At 39.3% G+C, this 22,992-nt stretch overlaps 2 protein-coding genes across 7 annotated transcripts; one reads left to right on the top strand and one right to left on the bottom strand.

Moving 5' to 3' along the window:
• Positions 1-2,665: 2,665 nt before the first annotated feature.
• On the top strand, positions 2,666-13,631 carry LOC113137907 (rho family-interacting cell polarization regulator 1-like). Of its 2 annotated transcripts, none has more exons than XM_026319883.1 (17): positions 2,666-2,821; positions 5,293-5,380; positions 5,487-5,626; positions 5,768-5,846; positions 5,996-6,019; positions 6,125-6,178; positions 6,874-7,023; positions 7,485-7,548; positions 7,633-7,676; positions 7,762-7,887; positions 8,235-8,383; positions 8,517-8,625; positions 10,106-10,723; positions 10,811-11,046; positions 12,120-12,213; positions 12,300-12,393; positions 12,474-13,631. In XM_026319883.1, exons 3-17 carry the CDS (start codon positions 5,535-5,537, stop codon positions 12,560-12,562), a joined length of 2,022 nt encoding a protein of 673 aa, XP_026175668.1. In that variant the 5' UTR covers positions 2,666-2,821; positions 5,293-5,380; positions 5,487-5,534; the 3' UTR covers positions 12,563-13,631. The 2 variants fall into 2 exon arrangements, with proteins under 2 accessions (XP_026175668.1, XP_026175666.1); XM_026319881.1 differs by having other exon boundaries at positions 12,117-12,213.
• vrk3 (VRK serine/threonine kinase 3) lies at positions 13,481-22,872 on the bottom strand. 5 transcript variants are annotated; one of them, XM_026319886.1, is made up of 16 exons: positions 22,801-22,872; positions 19,957-20,159; positions 19,705-19,863; positions 18,988-19,110; positions 18,706-18,870; positions 18,069-18,215; positions 17,631-17,686; positions 17,409-17,475; positions 16,725-16,809; positions 16,532-16,634; positions 16,326-16,418; positions 16,112-16,244; positions 15,648-15,765; positions 15,468-15,526; positions 15,175-15,311; positions 13,481-14,303 (listed from the first exon to the last, which is right to left on the bottom strand). In XM_026319886.1, exons 2-15 carry the CDS (start codon positions 20,156-20,158, stop codon positions 15,175-15,177), a joined length of 1,647 nt encoding a protein of 548 aa, XP_026175671.1. In that variant the 5' UTR covers position 20,159; positions 22,801-22,872; the 3' UTR covers positions 13,481-14,303. The 5 variants fall into 5 exon arrangements, with proteins under 5 accessions (XP_026175671.1, XP_026175672.1, XP_026175670.1 ...); XM_026319887.2 differs by lacking the exon at positions 22,801-22,872 and adding an exon at positions 22,651-22,770; XM_026319885.2 differs by lacking the exon at positions 22,801-22,872 and adding an exon at positions 22,549-22,764.
• Positions 22,873-22,992: the final 120 nt, after the last annotated feature.

Here is a 22,992-nt window from a genome sequence, read left to right as displayed (position 1 = left end):
GATCCTGACTCATTTGTATGTCTGTGAGTTGCTGTATTTGCGCTGATATTCAGATGTCCTGCTTTCTATTTATCCATTCACCTTTAACTGGGATTTGACTAAACCATTTTTAGTGGGTAATCATAAGTCAGGTGCAGCTTTGGCAATATATTCTTATATAATGGATTTTATAAAATAATAAATGTTAGTAGATTTAATGGGGCTCTTACAAATTAAGTAATAGTAAATGGCATGGTACTGATATATTAATCATGTAACATGAATTTCCATGTGGGAAAAGCATGTAATCAATTAAAAATGCATTTACTAGGATTCCAGTACACCTTCCTATGTTTCTTAGGTTTTCCAGTTTGTCTAATGCTTTTATTTGTATCAACAATATCAGTAAACAGTGGTAAGAGTGTAGGTGGATTATTAGCCTAAAATTATAAATTGCTGGTTTGCAAAATCTTAATTTCAATTGTATTAACAGTGAGGCATTGGACACAGCAGCCTCACACTTACATGAATGCCCAATTACTGGTTTCTGACTGTAAAAGTATCGGTAATAAAACATGATTGGAGAATCAAAGTATTAAGTTTACACTGCATCTTCTAATCGGTTTCTAGAGCACATAGCCATTCGTTAAGGAAGCACTCAAAACATTTATTTCAGTAAAAGTTCTAATACCACACTATTAAAAATACTCTACTACAAGTAAAACCCTACATTGAACCCTACAGCCCAATGTTACTCGAATCAAAAGGACATGAAAAATGATTTATCAAAACAGCTGTCAATTGATTAACCGTTTCAGCTCTAAATCCATTCACTTTTGTGGGTAGTTAATAAAGCAGCAAGTGTAGTGGAGTGAAAAGTAGGCACTACCTTAGGTTTGTGATTAAATGAATGTAATTGGTTTTGTTTGTTTGTTTTGCTTTATTTTTTATTTTTATTTAATTTTTGGCCTGAGATTTTGATGTAATGTTGAAATGAAGCTAACGCTACTTGCAGTTCCCCCCGTCAGTCTTGTGTAACAGAGCATTTCCCATGTTTGTGCACCCTGACGACAGAAATGTTGACTGTGGCTTGTTCGGGGGTTTGGAAACCTCTTCCTCATCCATGAGCTGTACAACTCGCTGTAACGTGACAGCCAAAGCCAAATGGAAGAACTTAGCGTTACTACCAATGTGTCAAAGTGACGGTGCCTTCAGATTTCTATTAGCACCAAACTGCCGCTGACTGTGATACTCTGCCAGCTCTTAGCGTTAGAAGTTAACTACCTTCCCTTCTCTTGTAGGTTATATAATTAGCTAGTTAAATGTTTCGGTCGGCTTGCAGGTTGGTTTTGCCAAATGAAACGTCCTGTTTTGTAGGACACCAGGAGGGAAAGCGCCACATGTTTCCGTTCATCGCCGCTCCCTCCCCGGTTTGGTCCAATTTGGACTAACGGCCCTCAGAGCTGGGGCCACCTGATTGATTTAATGGCTCAGATGGGGACCTATGTGCTTTACTGGGTCACCTTGAGGTGACTATAGAGGCTGTGGGAGACACCGGCACTTTTCCTCCTTCCATCATGTCTGTTTTTCCGCTGGCTTGGTTCACAGCGGTGTCGCCAGCACAGCACAAAGCAACGACGGAGCAAACAGCCACGGACTGAGGGACATCGCTGTTGCCACAGCAACTACCCGAAACACGATTTCCGGCTGAAGGGGCGACACTTCAAAGTAAAAGCAGTGCTTTAAATTTGTGTTCACGTGAAAGTGTTTTTTTAAACAGTAATTGTACAACTGTATAATAATATTCGTCTATTGAAAACGTTACTCTAGTAAAATACATTATTATCAGTAAAATAAAAATAAAATACTAGTAAAGTACAAGATGCTCAATGCAGAATAATGGACTGGTTATTGCACACGCTATCATTAGATGATTATTACTCATACATTAATTTTTAAGCAATCTTAACTGTTGTGGCTGGCTTAGGTGCAACCTAGTTTTAAACTATTTTATATAGGGCTGCAAGTAATTATTATTTTTATTATGAATTTGTCTCCTCGTAATTTTTGATTATCAACTGATTGTTTGGCTTGTAACATTTCAGAAAAGGATGAAAAACTCCCATCACAATAACTCACCTTTACAATGCTAAGTTTGTCCAACTAATAGTTGGAATTACATTTTTACATTGAAAATTAATTATTATTATCAGATCATCAGTTGCCAATTAATTTTCTCCTAATTGTTAATTGTTTCAGTTATTATTGTACTGTCAGGCTGTTGAGTGGTTTTATAGGCTCTTCATGTTCTAGGTATGTAATATGTTCATTTTTAAAATAATCTGTATTAATGCAAATAAATTGAATGGAGTAAAAGTATAATCTTTTGTTCTTAAATTCCTTGGAGTACAAGTACCTTGAATTTGTTCTTAAATACAGTAGTTAATTAAATGTTCTGCTTATTTTTACTCCACTGGGTTGATGAGCAGAATCTGCTACATTGCTGGCTTTAAGTATTCACTATATAACTCTAATGTTTTTGTGAGGAGCCAGTGCAAAATGCCACAATGGTTTTTATTTATTTATTTATTTTAAAACTGTTATTTCTATTTAATTCATTCGTGCACGATGAGCGTCACACTTGGAGCTTTTATGATGAAAACAGTCCGTCGGAAGTTGTTATTGGTGCCTGCTGCTGTTTTGACTGTGGACACAAAAAACTGCGAAATCCAGGAGAAGGACAGCGCCCAGAATAACTGTAAACCTCTGCTAACTGTGTGCAGCATCGCTGGGAAATGGGGCTCGGGACATTTTCTCCGGGTTGTTGGACATTTAAACAGAGGTAGGAGCTGCTGCTTTATCGTCAAGGTCACGCAACAAGAATCCTGTTATATTTTTCTCTACATGGGCATGAGTCCGTCCGATGTGAAGTTGTTTTCCCGTGATGTTGTCGACATTATATCCGCCAGCTGGCTCTGATTGACTCGGTCCCCGGGTTGCCCAGCTGTTTTTGATGTTTGTTGTGAGTTGGTTGGTCAGTACTTTGAGGGAAGAGGGCCTTGGGGGTCCTGGTCTGGACGGGAGTGGACTTTTCGTGGCCTGTGATGAGCTCCGGGTTTTGGGGTGGGATATCTACGGAATACACAATCTGGCTCGGTGGGGTTTCACAAGTTTTCTGGTTGATGTCCATCCTTACTTGCAGCACAGAGCACGGCTGTGTGAGCGTGTTTATCCGACTCAGTGGCCTGCTACTGCGGGGTCAGGCTAATCCAGTAATCTGGACGAGAGGTGGTTGCATTTTGTTGTAACACCACTACCGCTTCATCCTCCTCCTCTTCCTCCTCCAACACCCACAAAGACCCACGAAGTATCGATGAGCACTTGTCTAACGGTGTGAGAGCTCCATGGTGGGTTATATCCTCACTGCTTCTCTCTCTCTCTGAATCCAATTGTTTCATTACTTGGGGCGAAAAATATCTGGGCTGAAATTACTGGATGAGCTATTAGCTTTTGAGGTATGATTATCTTTAGTCATTTAGTGAAAAAGCAAGAAAATGTCAGCTTTACTTACACTACACAACTCCATTTCCCTTACTTCACACTGACACTGAAGACTTTTGGGAATTGTTCAAACTGAATCAGCTTCGAGCTCAGCAGCTCCATCTTGTCATTGTACTGTTTTAATGTGGAAACTAATCAATTAGTCTCTCAAGGAAACAGTCCAAAGATTCTCTTATTCCAGTTTCTGTAATGTCTTAGTCATTTGTTTTTATTGATTGAGATGGACGTATTTTACTTCTTGTGACTTTTCATAGACTAAACAATCAATGGATTCATTAAAAATCAGTATGTCAAGAAAATATAAGTTGAATGCATCAGTTTACATACTAGATTATGCTTTTGTCAATAATAAGCAGTGAATAAAAATGATTCTGAGATTGTTGGAGGCCCAAACTACTCCCTGATCGAGGCTACATGTGCTCATGAAAGCATGAAAGGCTTTTTTTTTTTTTTTTTTTAACCAAAACTCCAGTCTTGTGAGGTGATTTGGAACAGTGTCCTCTTTGTTCACAACATGGAGGGGGTAAATGTGGCTAATGATCTCTAATGTAAGGAAAGGGATAAAAACAGGAAAACAGATGATCGACACACATATCAGTATCACCATGAGCCTGACTGCACGGTGGGAGTGCGTCAGATCTGTGCATCTCGTTGTGCGTGTGTGTTATCATGATGACATTGCATTTTCATAGCTGTGCCCACCTCAAGGTGCAGGTCTGGATGCTGCACGGTAGGTTGGCAGGAGGTTGTTGTGTGTTGTTTCTGTAAAGACTCTCTGATGTAGCACTTTTTTTTTTTTTTTTTTAACCAGTTTCTAACCCAGACCAACTCCAGTTAATCCTCCCAGTATGCAGATAAGATTAGTGGTTTAACTGGACCTCTGGCCTGGTGTGCCCCAAGCCCATGTCCTCACTGCGTGGCAGGAGAAACTAGAAAGCAGCAGGGCGTATACAGCTTATTCTCATGTCAGCAGTGTTGTTTCTAATAAGGATTTAGTCATCAAAACCACAATCTGTGTGTTTTCCATCTCAGCAACTCCAACAGGTGGAATACTTGATCCTAACTATATATAAGATATATATATAATAAGACACTAATCCCTCTCCTGTTTGTGAGTTGAGTGTAAGACAACACAGAACAGATGTCACCACCTCATTCACCGATCCCATGTGGTAATATAGATTTCACTCTTGCTTGACTCGTTTACTTTGGTTGAAATCTGTAACCCTCTTTTTGCGCTAGATTAGCTCATGCACAACAATCTCCTCCTATAGTTACCCCGTGCTGTGGAATTACACTAATCTACTTGTTTAATAGCTTTGCTGCAAGCAGAGAAAGGGTCCATTTTTACACTCTCACACACAGTGGAAGGATGGTTTTATGTTCTTAGGCCAAACTTCTGAGCTGAATTTCCTGTGTAGAGTCAGCCATGAGACTTCCTGTACTCTGGTGTTGGAAGCGGAGGGGGGCAGAGAAACAGGGAAGGAAGGGGAAGAGAAGCAGACTGTACTCCCTCCTGTTGTCGGTGGTGGCCACTGTATGCATGTCACTCACTGTCTCAGACTTTCAGCAGAGTACTGTGGCCAGACCGAGGAAGTGAGACTGGTTTCTGTCCTCTTTTTTTTTTCTCCATTGTTCTTTCCACTGAGTTTTTGTATTTAGCGAGCTTGTTGATAGTCACATGGACTATTAGGTACAGTGTGGCATGAAGCGGAACATTTTCATCTCTGTCTAATTTATGTGTAATTACAGGACATGTCATTTGGTTTGTTAAAGCCACAGTGCCACATTCAGCTCTTCAAGCATGCTACAGTAGTGACGGTATCTCTCCATACAGCAGGTGAGCGCTACTCTCTGTTTCCCTTCTGAAAGTACTTTAATGTAATGACCATGAAGGCCTTATCAGAAATGATCCTCTGCTGTATCTCTGTCTCACCCTCTGCCAGCCCCAGCACTGTTTGATCCAAGAGAAACGTGCCTTGTAAGGAAGCAGGATGTTCACAGGCTCCACCAAACTGCCACCCACAAAAACTCCACAGCCCGAGCGGCTGGATGAAGTGTACGCTGCCTTACGCAGAGGCTTACAGTGAGTAAACACATCTCTCAGCCTCTGTTTGCATCAGTTACACTGACTGGCTGCCAGGAGGAATATCACTGTAAATGCAGGTAGACGACTCATTTTGGGTCTTAAAGTCAAGAAGTAACAGTGACGGGCTTTTGTTGTTAGGTCGTACCTGCAGGTCCACCAGCTAGAGCTGGACAGTCTGGGTCAGCAGATAAGAGAAAACAAGAGGAACGGTCGTTTGGTGAGAGCTCACACTCAAACCAGTCACACCAGTATTGAGGATCATTCAGTACCAGGCTGTCGTCTACAGTCCTTAGTCAGGATGTTAATTTGATGTTTTGTGATGCTAAATGTTTTGATTCTTGTGTTTTGTTTTGTTTTGATTTGTAGGGGTCTTTGTATGAGTTGGATAAGGTGAGTTTCGTTTACTGCTTTGGTATACAGAGATTGAAACTGTAGACAGGTTGAATGCAGTTTCTAATTAGCTTGTCTAATTAGATAATGGTTTGTTTCTCATAGCAAGTGAAAGCCATCGAGAGGTTCATGCGTCGTTTGGAATTCCACCTTAGCAAGGTGTGTATGAAATATCTGAAATTAATAGATTCATAGTTTTTTTTTCTATTTAAAACAGCTCTTTCTTATATGTTTATATATTACCAATGAATTTGACCATGTGTGATGTGAAATGAGTTGCTATAGTGACTGAGTCATCAGCAGACTCTGCTGTTACCCTGAGCTCTGCTGAGCTTTAGCACCTTTTAGTTCATTGTTTTGATGTTCTGGACTGTTGTTTGCTCCCAGTGTTGCTGTTTTAGTAAAAGAGCTGAATAAAAACATATACATACAGTCAGCGATTAGCTTGTGAACAGTCATTGTCCTCAAAAATTGGTAGATATCAACACAGAGCTGAAAGAAGAATGAATATTGGAATTAATAGATGGACATAACAAAAACTCCAAATAAATCTTGCATTTTTTTTTGTCTGTTGCATGTGTAAAGAGGAAACTGCTAAGTGTGTGCTAACAACTTAAGGCATTGATTTTGTGCCAGTGCCCTGTTTACAGTTTGTTCCACTGATTCCACATAGCCAAAAAAAAAAAAAAAAATCAATGCTTCTTTAGTTGTTAGATAAAATTCAGATTTTTTTAAAAAATGAAATAAAATAAGAACAATAAAAAACAAATTTGTGAATTTATTCATTGTCATTCTCTGCCGTGGAAATGTAACAACATATGCATTAGTCTAGACCAGTGTATTTGTTTTTCCAGGTTGAGGAGCTGTATGATGCTTATTGTATACAGCGGCGATTGCGCGATGGAGCAAGTAAGATGGTGGCGGCCTTTAACTCCGCCACTGGCAGCAAGGAGGCCAGAGAGAGTCTGAGTGAAGCCAACAAGGGCTACAGGGAATGTACAGAGGCAAGTGACAGCGTCACGTCGGGTCACCGTGTCTGACTGACTGTGTCAGCATGTGCACTGGGTGTGGTCCTCTGTGCTCTGCTTGTTTTAGTATTTTATTGAACACAGACACGAGACAGTATTGATGTTGTAATATAATAATGATACTATATTTGGAATGCAGCTAATGCTAATTTTTATTACCAAGTCATTTATAAATTAATATGTAAAATTAACATTATATTTGCCCAGTCCAAGGTGACGTCTTTAGATCTGTGTCTTGTCAGAAACAGAAGCTATTCAGTATAATATCTTTTAAGCAAGAAAAAAAGAAATGCAGCAACGGGTCAGGTCTGAGAAGATAAAAACACTGCATTTTGTAAATTGTTGCTCTTATAAATAATTTTTTTCTTGTATGAGAAATCAGTGAATTATCTAATTGTATTGGTATACTATTTAAACCCTTTACTCTTTGTCTGTAGCACATGTGCTCACTGGAGAATGAATTGGAAAGCCAGATGGGAGAATTTCATATCAAGATGAAGGGTGAGTAACTCTCTACACTCATGTGACTTCCTATTTCCTCTCTTAGCCCAGTTCTCATTTTTCGGGGGATGTCTGATCTTTCAGGTCTTGCTGGCTTTGCACGGCTGTGTGCTGGTGACCAGTATGAGGTAAGAAATGCAAATTCTAGCAAACAGACTGATTCTGACTGAGTCTCTGCTCATTTGTCACATGAGCTGTTTTTGGGCCCATTAGGTCCTAATGCGTTATGGGCGGCAACGCTGGAGGCTACGGGGCCGTGTGGAAGTAAGCAACAAGCAGATATGGGACAGCGAAGAGTATATTTTCCTGCCTCTCATCACAGAACTGCTGTCAATAAAGGTACTGACATCAGCTTTTAAAGAATAAGGCTTGTATGCGTGCTACATTGTGTGGTCTCTAACATCTTGCATCAAGTCCATTTGTTCAAATGCAAAATGTACATTTTTAAGGCCACATTATTATTATCCAGATACAGAAAATGATCATTTGATTATGGTTTATGACACAGGGAATATTTTCTAATAGGATCAATTCATTGTTCATGTGGGACACAATGGCATTTTATTCCGTGCTCCATTTTCATCAGAAATGCTCCATGTTTTCAAAAGCTTCAGCTAATTTTCATCCTTGTTGAATTCCCATGGTTCCTGCCGATCCTCACTTCTTTGTCTGTTTTGGTTGTCAAGGTGACAGAGCTGAAGAGCCTGGCCAATCACGTAGTGGTGGGCAGCGTGTCCTGTGAAATGCTGGACCTCTTCTGCCCACTGCCACAGACACTCGCTGTGGATATCAACGACCTGGGGACGGTGAAGCTGAACTTGGAGGTCACCTGGAGGTACTTCGGCCGCACCACACACCTCTCCTGGCCTCAGCACCTTTCTTTCGTGCAGTTGTACAATTTGATCTTGTCTGTTCAATGGGCTTTTTGCCTTATCTCATACTCTTCATCCTGTTTTTTCCTCTTTTAGTCCATTTGATAAGGATGACCAGACATCATGCACCAGTACAGTTTCTAAACGACTGTTGTCCAATCAGAGTCCTCCGGACACGCCGTCTATGCGGGAGCAGGTGTTTTATGTGAGTTACTTTAAAACATCTAAGCAATTTCACACACACTCTACTGCATGACTTATATCCAACTATCACTCGTTATATTTTTGCTTTATATTGTGAATACACTGAGACTTTGTTCTAAAAACACGACTAACTCTGCAAACCACATAAGCTCAGCTCCATTCACTCCAGCAGTTACATTTTACTGGAAGAACTCTACAAAAACTGCCTAACTTGCATTAGACCAAACACTACAGTCTAAAATTTATTTGTGAAACCAGCTCCTGCGGTCAGTATGTGTAATGACTTTGTAACGGGCTTTGTTGAGTACATGTTTATGTTGTTTATTTGCCATTTTTCTCACTGATGACCATTGTTACTGTCATCTCGTTGGCTTGTTGTATTTCAGCTGCTCCCCCACTGCTTTGTCTGTAGCGGTAGCACTGATGTGTGTGAGGATATTAACAGAGGACTGTGTGTTAGGACATGTGGCTGTGGGAGTGGCGTGCCCGATGCAAGGAGAATGAATGACAGCAGAAGTTGGCTGTGTGACAGCAGCAGTATGTATGAACAGAGCTGTGGTCCTTGTAGCTGTTTAATAGTGGTTGAGTAGTGCTCCAATATATCCCTCCTCTCCTCCTCACCCTGCTGAAGAGCGTGCCTCGCAGCGGGCCCAGACAGAGCCGCTCACTGGTGGAGGCGTTCCATGATGTCGTCACAGACAGGATGGCGTCCTTACACTGTGAATTCAGCCGTACACCCCCCCGATTCACCTCAGTACAGTCGGTGTGTTGGGATGTAGCTCTAGTTGTAGTCTATAGACCGAAGTGAAATATTATTTTATTTTTGTAAGCATAACTAATTATTCATTTCCAATCAAATCCAGGGTGCTAACAGAAAATGCCTGATCATGTCTAATTTGAATCCTAACTAAAGGACAGATAAGGACATACAATTACATAAAGGAGTACTCAAACATACTTATAACACAGTGAAAAATTTGCTTCTGTTGTTGTGTATAAAAGGTTGGCATGTCCAGTAATACTTATTTATATTCCCTCTGAGCACAAATGCATCACATCTTTGTCACAGCGTTGCTGGATTTACAAAATAAATCAAATTATATTGATTTTTATGTTGTTATTTGACAAATCAATATCAGAAGCTTTGATACCAAAAAAGCCAGTATTAGTTTGAGTGGTTTGTTAATTTTAATTTGGGTTATATACCGTAAAACAGACTTTTTAATGTATTTTAATTTGTAGGATTACTAACACCCACTGATTGATTAATAATGAATAAGTTACCAAAGCTATAAGTGAGTATATTAACATTATGTTGTCGTGTGTGCAGAAGCAAAAAATGAATATTCATTAATATTGTATAAACTAGGCAAATCTTTGTGTGTAAAACACAATAATTAAATACAAAACCTGTGATCATATCCTGCACATGATAATAGTCATAGGTGACACTTCTCATCAGTGTATTTGTTCTTTTCTAGTCTCTACTGAAGCGACAGGGAGAAATGGAGAATGGCACAGTCTGGTCCAACTCCTCTGAATCCTCCGATGACTCCTCCAGTCCGGCACTGGCTCATCACGCTCAGAGGTTGACGGCGTCCAACATGCTGCAAACCACTCTCACCAGTCAGTTGTCGTTCACTCCGCACAAGTCCAGCGCATCAACACCTTCGCTCTCTTCCAACCAAGAGGAGGATGAGACAGAAGCCGGGGAGGTTTTCTCTCAGACGGATGCGGTGCCTAACGGCCATCTGCAGAATAGCCCGGACTGTACTGTGACTGACAGAGCATCTGTCAAATCAGCCGACCTCTCTGAAACCTCAGCAGAGCTGAGTTGCTCATGCCCTGATGTCACCTCGGTACCTCCTGTGTCGCTGGGAGAGACAGTGTCCAAAAGTGGCAACCCACTAGTGTGTGTTTCAGCAGAGGAGGCAAAGGCTGATCCGTGTGTGGACTCATCAGTGCAGGCCGAGCAGACTGAAGCTGAAACGGGGCGCAGCGCTGAAGCCGGAGGGAGACACCAGGTAGAAGGATCAGATAAACACAGTGTTCCACACCAGTCTGTCCAGGAGTTAAAACAACCAAAGGACACTCCGATGGTGAGCTCAAAAATAGGTTTGTAAGAGGTTTTTGTGAAGTCTGTCTCTATAGTGATATTTTTAACACTTGCATTTGTTTTTCCATAGGTTCCTTTTCCTACTTCGTCTAGTTTCACTCAAGAAGTCGAGACAGCTCTTGAAAGTTTTGACTTTCTCAACTGCTCTGACCTTGATGAAGATGAGGAAGAAGATGAAGCTGATCAGCAGGAGGATGGTGAAAAAGAAACGGAGGATGGGCAACATGAAGAGGGCCAAAACAAAACAGAGGATGAAACGACAGAGGAGGAACAAAAGAATGAAGAGAATTTCTACTCTGGAGGAAGGTCAGTGTTCCAGTCCTAAATGATGAAGCATTTCATTTCATTTCAAGTTCATTTCAACTGTCATTCGTTAAAACAAAACAATAACAATAAGATTAATTGATGTTTCCATCTTAGTAAGTAAGTTATTAGTTCCATGTCAAACATTGGAATGGATAAAAGTTGTCCGGTCAAAATTAATTTATTTTATTGTAATTTAACCAGCTTATTTAACCAGGAAATAACTCATTGAGATAAAAAAATCTCTTTTGCAAAAGTGTCCCGGCCAACAGAGCAGCATTACAGAGATCAGTTACAAATGACATTTTAATCATTCATCCATACAATAAAACAGCGCAAAACATGTAACTAAAACATCACAATAAAACATACATGGCAGTGTTCCAAAAGCATCCTTTACTTAAAAACATCTACGGCCATAATTTCCAATTAACAAGTTATGCAATCTTTCTTTGAATGTATTTGATGAGACCAGCTCCTTTAATTTCAGACTAATTTGTAAACTATTCCAGGCAGAGGGAGCAGCATATTTTCCCAGCTCGGTTCTTACTTTAAGAACTGGAAGTTGATGTGAAGACCGTTTAGTCCGAAAGTCTTAATTATGAAAACTGATATCACGAGTGCAACATAATGACCAAGCAGTGGGTCACATTACAAACTCAGACTGTGCAGCTAAACATGGTTTAAAATCAGCAGAACTCTATTTTACATTCTTGTGGAAATTTAGTTTAGTTTATGTGAGAATACTTCATGTACAAATAAGGACAGTATCGCAAACATTTTATAATTGAATATTTGTGGAAATTGCAAAGATTCCATGTGTTAGGCTGAATGTGTAAAAAATGGTTTTATAGACATTTGTTGAAATGGTGAAGCTATAACACCAGCACCTTCCGTTTGAATATTTATAAGCATAATGTAGTGAAGAAGAGTTGGAGAGGTGGAACAAGATGATGCTTTGTGAAATAGGATGGTCTTCCAATATAAAAGTGCCTTTTCATAGGTTTTAATGAATGTGTGTGCATGTGACCCTGCATGTATCCTGTTGACAGTTTACTTTTTGTCTCACTCAGCAGTGACGAGGAGGAGGTGGCAGATGGTCTTGGCTTCCTTATGGAAGCTCCAGAAGGGTTTAGGAACTCCGATGAAGATCGTTTCTCTGAATCACAGGTAAACAGTGTGTCTGTCAAACCCTTGTTAAAGCCGTGGTGATTTCAGCTGTTTTTATATCAACCCAGAAATATTGTTTTCAAAAGGAGTCGTGCGTGGAGGACGTGCAAGATTTGGGTCAGATGGAAATGCCTGGGGATAAGGAGGAGCCCAGTGAGGAAAAGGGAGACGGAGAACATGGTGAGAGGACTTTGTAAACAGAGGTGGAAGCTGTGCAGGCATGAGAGGTTTGTTAATCTGCCCTGTTTTCAAACTTTCAGGAGAAGACGCATCAGATGATCAAGAGGCACATCCCTCCAGTCCGAGTCATTTGCCACAGCTGTTTTCTAATGACACAGTGGAACCATAGCAAAATCATTCCCCCCTTCTGATCTACTCATGCCATCTCGCTCTTACTTTGTGCGACTGAACGCCTTGAGGATGTTCCACTTACTGCTCAGACAAACAAGCTCTTCCGTTCTAGTGGAGCTTGCGCACGTATTTGCCTTGTTCTTACCAGGAACGTTAAACCTCTGGTTTTTGCTCCTCAGTTATGACTGAAAATCCCTCTCCTCCTTTCCCAACACCTACTATCGTGTTGCCTGGGTTACAGTGGGACATCACAAAAGTTTACACCTTCATAAACTGTTCCTGTCATGTGAAAACTCAGTGTCCAAAATGTAAACATTTCAGGAACCGCTAAAAGCTGCATTGTTTTTGGCTTTATTGCAGTGCATTTTGAAGTAATCTTATCATTTAGAAATTGTTTTGTAAGTGCAAATTGATGCAGTTCTTCAATCTTCACACAATCACTTACCAAGTTGCATTACAAAAATCTGTATTTGTGGGTCAGTGTTAAATCAGTGTGCAGTCCCAGAGCTCCTTCACTGTTATCATAAGAGGAAAGACTTCATAACCATGTGATGTTTGTCTGAAGATTTTTATCGAGTATAAACACTTGAAGTATAGAAGCTTCTCTACAAATCTCATTTTGGTCCAAACATGAAAACAATCAGCAGTGTAAAACTATATTTAAACATGCATGTGTTGCTGCCTCACACTGCCAGCATGTCTGTATAAAAAGCAACTAAACTGTTTTAAGTGTGTAAGCTAGGCTCCAGTGCAAGGAAGCCATTGGGTTTGTAGCTGTGTACAAAAGCTGCCTCACAGGGGCGCTATAATCTTGTTGCATTGTGCTTTACATTGTTTTACAAAAGCCTTGTCATTCAGAAAGTGCCTCAAGTGACAAATGTAAGGTTTTAAATGCCACAACAGGAGCGATCAGGCAAAAGATTAGTGTTTATTTTCTGAATTCCTTTAAGAGAGTGCACAATAAGAGTTATTTACGGTTTCATATAAAGAATTGTATATGTCTTGAAATGTTAAAATGTTTTATGTTCAGAAATGTTTAAACTTTATAAAGGTTTCTTTAACATTAACATGTCTGTTGTACTGATTCGTGTGTACATATGAGCTGCAATGAGGCCTCTGGTATACTCTGCAAACATCACAAGAGTGCAAAGTCACTGTTTCCTAAAGAAGTATTTATTTTTGAGAATGAGCAAAAATTGATACAGGTTCTTAATAACTCAGTATTAAAAGGAACCTAAAGCACTGAGATGTTCTCATTTTATTCAGGCTGATTAACTGCCTATATACAAAGAAGCGTTATGAAGTTTTTAACACACAACTCTGTGTTGACTGATTTGAAGAATTGAGTTTAAATAGTTTAAAATAAGTGAAAAGTGAAAAGATGTAAAAATCACTTTGCACTATAAATTCCACTTTTCCCTTTCATTAAAAATAATTTGTTAGAATAACAGTTATAGTGACAAGTGGCTGGTTAAAATACCCAAAACTAGAAAAAAAAAAAAATTTAAAACACTGTGGTTCATTTAAATAACAGTGTCAATATCACTCAAAAACTGTGCATCTGCGAACTTTCCTCTCCCATTCATGTTGCATTGTTAAGAATTAACAATGAGTGCTTGAAATGTTGTCCCCAATGAAAATGTATTCATCTGCACTGTCACATATGTGCAATAAAACATCACATCTAAAACACATTAGAAAATAAAAACCTCCAGTTGTCTTCTTATTGTTCAATTTATCTGAAAATAAAACATAAAGCAAAGGTATTTGAATATTATCACCCAGAACAGTGTTTTAGGTTCCATGTTCCTATTGTAGTTCATTTCCAACTACCAAAATCCAAAAGGGAGAAGAGCATATGGTTTGAAAGGTAGACTGCAGACACTGCTTACAGTTTGACAATGAGTGCAAACTCCTCTGCACATTTCTGGGTTACAAAAGGAAACATTTTATGTATATTTTAATTGCAGTGAAAATTATTTCCAAAGGATGCTCCAATTAACAATGAATCAAAGACTTCAGACTAGGTTGAGTGTGACGAAGCACAGTGATTTTGGTATCAATGCTTGGATTAATCTGTGTGATAAGGTTATTTTGGTTAACTGTCTCTACTGTTGAGTATCACTGTTTTCAGCCTCTCCTACCAATAATTTCTTTAAAAAAAAAAAAAAGGAAAAGCTTGTTACAATTAGCTACAGACCAAAAAGTCCCTGGACATCAGAATTTTGTAGATCCCACAAAAATTTCAATTACTTTATTATGTTCATCAATCTATCAGTAACCGAAACCAGTATTAAAAATGAGCTGCAGCAGTAGGTGCATCTGTAAATATCAAATTAAACAAATCAAAGAATATATCTAATTCTGCTTTTCAAATAATTTTTAACCAAACCAATGTGTCACCGCTTAAAAGCTTTAGATGCCAGCACTGAGCTCAACTACCTATTCAGAGTGAAAGACCATTTTAAAATAAGAAATATATTTAGTAATTAAGTTTTCTCATACTTAAAAGTGTCAAAACCCTGTGTTATAAAACCCATAACATGCTGTTGAGCAGGTATAGCCTGGTGTGTACATACTTGTTTCTGAGTTGCAGTTGTGTGTCCTTACCTAAACGCCCAGAGGCTGCTCCAGTGTCCCCCCCAACTGCAGTAAAGCTGCAATGAGCCCAGCCTTCAGCGCTGAGTAGTCAGGCTGCTCTGAGTACTGCAGAGCCATCACTGCAGTCAGGTATGTTTGGAACGCCCCTACATTACGACACACACACACACACGCACGCGCGCGCACACACACACACACACACACACGCACACACACACACACACACACACACACACAATATGCTATGAGGAGACAGCAGGTAACAAACTTGTTATATGTTATATACAAAAATGTGAACTCACTGGAAACTCTGTTCTTTCCAAAGCAGTAACTCAACAGTGCAGGAACATCCTCAATGTATCTACAAAGAAAGCTTCTTTGAGTAATTCACACGGATTCAACAATCCTGGTTAATGTTAGCTGCAAAGAAGACTTCATTCAGTAGTTTTTACTCTGTTTCAAAGGATGTGTGGACTACTCACCTCTGTTTCTGGGAGGCTACTTGGTCTGGCTGAGTGAGGTCAGTCCACGGCAGCTGCCCTGTGTGCCATCGCAGCATGCAGTAACCCAGAGACTGCAAGTCACTGCGTCGAGATGGAGCTGAAAGGACAAAACACACACACGCACAGATGACAACATCTGCTTTCTTTCCCAGATTGACCCAGGTACATAATCACGACAAAACAGTCATCAAATGTACATTTCACCTTGCTTTTTTTTTTTTTTTTTTTTTTTACAGTGACAGTCAGCTTCAAAAGAAAAAAATCTAATCAGTCTTATTATGTGAAGCCTAACAGCTCTGAAGACAGATGTCGTGTGGGAGGACTGCAGAATATAGATCTGGCAGTGTTGGTTTACAATAACACAGAAACAGAATCAGTTTTACATGATGAAATAATCATGAAATGACTGTGGGAGGAGTCAGTGAACCACAGAAGTGACACACCTGCTCCTTTATGTGCATCCAGGCTGATGAACTCTATGGTGCCCTCGTGTGGTGTCCTGCTGGCTTCACGGTACTCAACGTGCTGGCCTCCTGGACAGTACCTGAAGGCATGACAGTATCCTACAAGATATACCTAACCACATACATGCCAAGTTTGGTCAGCATAAAATACAATTTCAGTCACTTAGGGTATGTACTTCAGAATATCTCTCACCTGGGATTTCTGTCCTGCTTTGATGTAGATGTTTTCTGTATTAATATCAGCATGGACATACTCGTTTGAATGGATATACTGCAGAACATCTAACTGTGAGGAGAAAGTTTATTAAGAAAGGTGGAATCAGTTCTGGATCATGTATTTCTGAGGGACCAACCCAGCACCCAAAAAAACAAGTTCACAGATGAAGTGAGGACACTCACTATTCTGCAGGTGAGCTGAAGAACAGATTTCTCAGACAGAAACTCGTTTTTTATCTCAATGACTGACCGGAGGGACTGGCCCATGTTGGGGAAAATTAGAAACCTGTTAGAGAAAAGAACAACATATATCAAAAGCCCATGGTGAGAAAACACTCTCATATACAAAACTAAACAGATTAGACATTTTTCACACCTGTAGGAATCTGCATGAAGACCAAAGCCAGCACAAGAAGGAATGCCCAGAAAATCCATCTTGGATTGTTTAATCCACTTGTCCACTGAAGAAAGACAACTGGACAGTTATCTAGACTGGAACAGTTATGTGTGGTGCATGTATAAATTACACTGCTGAAAAATAAGAACTGCAGGGGGTTAAAGATTTAACTTGTGCCAACCGATGAAGATGATGATGACAATAAGTGCAATGTCTGCAAAGTTCTGCTTTCCTCATACACACAAAATAAACAACAATAACATGTTTTTACACAATACTTTTTACGTTTTATACATTACTGTGTAACTATTTCATATATGAGCCCTTTTTACTGTCTAGCTGTACTTCAAACTATAGCTGTTAGACCAGGTTCACACGGACATTTACAGAGTCATTCATTTGAAAGGGATAAGTGCGGGAGACCGGCACCACAGGGGTCTGCACCAAAATAAGTCATGCGGAAAAAATTTGAACTATATTCAACTTTTACTGCAGTGTGACATCATCATTAGCCAATCATCTACATGTAAGTGATCTCTGTGAGAAGGGGGAGTTTAGAGTCTAGGAATAGCTGCATCACTCTTTAATCAGTGACATTACATGTGTTTTCAGAGAACTAAAAGGACTATTGACTTGGAGGTGCTTAACACATTAAACCCTCACCACATGCAGGTTTAGCAGCTCTCTGCAAAAAGTTCTGCTCATTGAAGATTCGTCCATCTTTCGCTCCCTAAGAGGAGGAAACGTAAGATAAACTTTATTGACCTCACTCAGGGAAACTGCAGAAGTGACTTGCTGTAATAATAATCCATCACTTATAAATGGATTATTCAAAAAAAAAAAACCTTGAAGTGTAATTACATTTAAGTGTTAGGCAGCACTGACCAGTTTGAGGATGTGATCTGATTCCTTGGAAATGCCTCGAGAAGCTGTTTGCAAAACTGAAAAGAACAAACGTTTTTTAATTATAACAGGCTTTTTTTCTACTAATTTTTATTTTTTAGGAGATAGCTCTGTAGCTCTATTTACCAAACTAGCTTAGCCATCTCTTTGAGTACTACTTGAGTACTGCTAGTATAAAAACTGCTTTACTGAAGTTAACTAGAACTTATCCTAAATTCTGCAAATTAAGAAGTGTTTGAAGAGTTACCACTAAAACCATTAATTTACTTTTGCTATATTACAAATGCTAGAGTTTACATAACAGTTTTTCTTTTAACTGATCATCGAAAAGCTTGACAAATATTCACTGTCTAATTACTGAAGGGTACATTTAATCTAAACTGCATTTGTTATTCATTGTAATCAAATTTGTTTTAATACCTTCGTAGATGACATCTGTCAAGCCCTGACTGAGCAGTTTCACCAGTTTCCACTTCTTGCCCGTTGTGTCTGTCACCTCCTCACCTTCCTGCAGCGGCACCACAGCAGGCACATGCTTTGCCTTCTTGGCCTTGCTTTTCCCTGCCGCTGTAGATTCAGAAAAACATTTCCAATTAATTAGGATAGAAAAATAAGTCAAATTAAATACAATCTGACTGTTGTGGTTTGAACTGACATCCTGAGTCCCATCAGAGTTCCAGTGTGCAAACTATGTAAACATAGATAGTGGGAGTTTAAAGCAAAGTGGTAAATAACTATATCTCAATAAGACATCACTGATTTAGAAAGGTTGCATAACAATTATTTCTGTGTGCTGGAAGAAAAGGTGAGGATTTATTTAAGAATTTATCTTCAGCTGAACCTCATACACACATTATGAGCTGTAAGGATAAAATTTCTGACTTCTTTTATGGCATGTATATTAGCAGGTGTATATAATTCTCTTTAAGATATATACTTAAGTGATAAATGTGTCAATATAAGTGTAAACACATTAATCTACATAACCTCTTATGGGAAATGGAACCTGGTGAATTTCACCCACACATGGTGGAATATGTGCATAACATCAGCTCACCTTTTAATGGAGACTTGGAGATTGGTGAGGAAACTGGAGTGAGGACAGCCACAGGAGAGCCATCTACTGCTGAACCCGCTGTTTTCTCACCGACTTTATCAGTCATCCTCTTTCCCACATCTTCCTTCTTTATAGCAGGTCTGGTAAGTTTGGCCTTTCCCTTGACTATTTATCAATCCAGCCACAATCAATATAGATCAAAAACAGTTACTATATGATATGACAGCCAAGAAGAAAGATGCTGTAGCTTTCATTTGGCACTGCATGAACGTCTCAACTCACCAAGCCGAGGGAATTTTGTGGCTGGAGAATAGGAAGCTTTTAAAGATGGCTGTACCTCTGCATCCAGTTTGAAAGTGACAGCGTGCTGCTTTGGTAGAGATACTTGGAATCCAATGCCATTATCTGTCAAAACAAAACAAGCATTCTTGTTGTCATGAATTCAAGGCATCATCTGACTTTTTTCTAAACTACACTATATTCATATATATATATATATAACTGCTATTTAACTCATCAGTATACGTGATGTTTGGCCAGAAAGTGTAGGTGAGCTAGATGTTTTGCTATCTTCTAATATGTACAGGTTTAGATAGCACACAGGCACTTTGTTGGTCTGTCCAAGCTACTGCATGTCTCAGTTCTTCTCTTACGTTATCTATCTATTATCTATACAGCTTTTTCCTAATTAGGATCACGAAAATCTGCTAGAACCTATCCCAGCTCTCTTTGAATGAAAGGCAGGGGTACACCCTGGACAGGTCACAAGTCCATCACAGGGCCACATATATACAAACACATATAATGACACACACTCACACTGACTCCTATGGGCAATTTAGCATCACCAATCAGCCTGACATACATGATTTTGGACTGTGGGAGGAAAACAGAGTAGCCACTGAAAACACGCACAAGAACAGGGAAAACACGCAAACTCATTTACATCTTAGAAAACAAAAATCAATACTTTAGACCAAACTGCTTCAACACCATTACCTTCAATCTTGTCGTCTGTGATAGGATTAGTGGATGGTACTATGGGTGAAGTGACATCTTTAATGTTGAAACTAACTTCTTTGTCCAGGCGAAGGGAGTTACGAGTCTTTCGCAGCGCAGAACGAGCTGGCACTAGACTTGAGGTGATGCATGCAGGAGCTATAGAAAAAGAATTTACATATGATATCCACAAGTAACTCTTAAAAAATATGGCAAATGTATATATCCCTACTATCTGTGGACTGGACTCACTGCTTGTGCTTGATGCAAGGCTTGTTTTAAATGTGGATGTCGTTGCTTCTTCCTTTTTGGTCGGAGAGAGATTTAAAGAACTGCCTGAGCTCATAGGCCCACTTTCATCGACAGGATAGGGAAGCTTCTCCCCACATGAAGGGCAAAATTTGAAATCAGGCTGTAGCTTTGTGCCACACTGGCAGCAGAAATGAAAAGGCATCCTGCAAGAGTAAATAGGTACAGGCATTATTATTCTGCTATCTGCTATTCAATGACAAGAAGTGTCTCTGTGGGGATGATCATGTGTATAGCAGGCATATAAACCTGCAGTTTTCAGCAGACTAATGCACAACTAGCCTTTATTGCAAAGTGATGATTTGTTATACAATATTTGGATCAATCTGTTAAAATTGTAATTAACACTATGTACTTTACCCAGATTGGTCAACATTATTGTCTAGACTCACTTTGTAAATTTAATATTCACAACCAAAATATGACATCACTTTGGAAGACTTAAAAGTGTAAGTACCCATATATTTTACAGGGCTCCAAACAAAAAAATCAGTTAACTCCTTCCATTCTTTTTCGTCCCGTCTTGAACAAAAGTCACAAAACATTTTTAGTCTCATGATCATACCTCAGCCAAGAAAACTCCTGAATCCAGGCCATTTTGAAATGTCTTTCGGCACGGTGTTAGTTGATTGAAGCTTTCACTCAGTGAAACTTTTACACAAACTATCTCATTTCATGACGTTAACAAAACAAATGAAGCGACAGGCCACTGGTTAGAAAACATGCACGTAGGATGCAAATTTTACAATCGAAGCGAGTAAATTTGTATTGTCGCCAAAGGCGACCTTGGCAGAAATTTCACTCGCAAATAAATATATATGGTCGCAAATGCAACCATTTTAGTCGCAGTTTGGAGCCCTGTTTTACTTAAGTTAAAAAACTAATATCCCCATTTAAAAACACTCCATTACAAGTGAAAGTGATGTTACTTAATGTAACGATTATCAGCAAAGCACACTTAAAAGGATTATAAATATAAATACTCAGCAGAAAAACTGCCCATGACTACTGTATAAATATATATTACCTTTCCATTGCCCATATATTAATGTTTAAGCAGAATTTTTACTGTTGCCATTTGTTGTGATAGAGATAATTCATAGTTTTATTTTATTTTATAAATTCATCTCCTAGTGGGGTTCTCAATTATTGTTTTGTAAAAAAAACGGTTAGCAAGAAATGCCCAGAACTCAGTTCCAAGAAATTTGAGATGTGTAAAATCTACATTAAAACAGAATGCAGTGATCTGCAAATCTCATAAATCCATATTTTATTTTAGTTTAGTTTTGGAGAAGGAATGTTGTCCCATTCTTGCCTGATATAGGATTCTAGCTGCCCAACAGCTGTTCTTTATCTGAAGATGCACCAAATATTTTCAATGAAAGGTCTGTGCTGCAGGCAAGCCAGTTCAGCACCCGGACTCTTCTACCTCGAAGCCATACTGTTGTCATAGATGCAGTATGTGGTTTAGAATTGTCCTGTTGAAATATTCAAGGCCTTCCATGAAAAAGACAGTTCACACAGAAGACCCAGGCCTGTTGGGCAGCTAGAATACTATATCAGGGAAGAACGGGTCAACACTCCTTTTCCAAAACTCCAGCGAATGGTTTGCTCAGTTCCCAGACGTTTACAGACTTGTTAAAAGAAGAAGGGATGCTACAGCGTGGTAAACATGGGGCTGTCCCAACCTTTTTGAGGCGTGTTGCTGCCAGCAATTTCAAAATTATCTAATTTTTTTCTTAAAATGGTGAACTCACTCAGTTGAAACATTTGATATGTTTTCTATGTTCTATTGCAAATAAAATATGGGTTTATGAGATTTGCAAAACATTGCATTGTTTTTTATGTAGATTTTACACAACTTTTTTGGAACTGGGCCTGTACAAACCACGGATTCAGAAACAGAAAAGGGGGAAAAAAATTGAGCATTTGAGAAGCTGAAATCATGAAATGCATTTTTCCTTAAAAGTCTTTGTCAGTTTAAGTTAACAGTATCACCTTCAACAGAGCACCAGATTTCAAAAGCTCTTCCTGTGTTTTCTATGCAAAAATCTTACTTAATAAATATGTCAGGTAATGTGTAACTTCTTAACTAAACAAAGTAATATTTAATGAGGTGGAAGCACAATACAGCATAAAGTGAGCATAATAAAGTAAACTACTTATAACAGTACTTCGTTACATTCCTCTACTATATCACTAATCAGCTTTTAGCCTGCTGTACAACGTAAAAAATGTCTGTTGCCTTAAAGATAAATGTTCTGGTTGTGGTTTGATACAATTAACGCAGAACTCTTATCTGTAATAACCTAACCATGCTCAGTCATTAATGGTCTATGCTGTTAAGAAAAACAACGCGTTAATTATGAAAATCAATCTGAAGCTTCACGCTAGTTTCCCCTTATGTCAGTGAACCAATGCTAATGTTAGCTACAATTAGCCTGTAGCAGCAACACGACAAGTAAAAGCTTTTTAACTCTACAGCTACCAAACGCCCTTAGAGCTGAAGCTCGTGTGTGCGTCTTTTCATCTCACATCATTTCAATGAGCAAGTCACTTTCCGGTGAGAAGATTAATACAATGCCCACACCACTTAACGTCAGCGAGCGTTAGCTCAAACTGAGGCTAAAGTTTTACCAAGAAAAAAATCTAACTGGTGAACTTCAGGCTGCAGGATCGTCTTGATACTGGGTGTGAGCCCTGGCTTCCCACTTAAACTAGCAGCTGGATAAAATATTTCTGTGATTGATTATAAAAGCCGTGAAGACAAATCAAATTCTCAGCTACCTTCCTAAGAAAACGCTCCTCCTCCGGGCAGACTGTTTGTTTACCAGAACTTCTTCACCGCCTAAACACTGCCGTCACTAGAGCTGTGCAGTGGAGGTGCTGCCCCCTGCAGGGGTTTAGCGCAGCTGCAATCAAGTTCATTGCTCATTGGAATCAGGTTTATTTCCAAGTGTAGTACCAGTCAAAGGTTTG

The sequence above is a fragment of the Mastacembelus armatus genome, chromosome 3 (assembly GCF_900324485.2).
Source record: "Mastacembelus armatus chromosome 3, fMasArm1.2, whole genome shotgun sequence".
NCBI lineage: Eukaryota > Metazoa > Chordata > Actinopteri > Synbranchiformes > Mastacembelidae > Mastacembelus > Mastacembelus armatus.
This window is presented reverse-complemented; position numbering and strand designations above follow the sequence as displayed.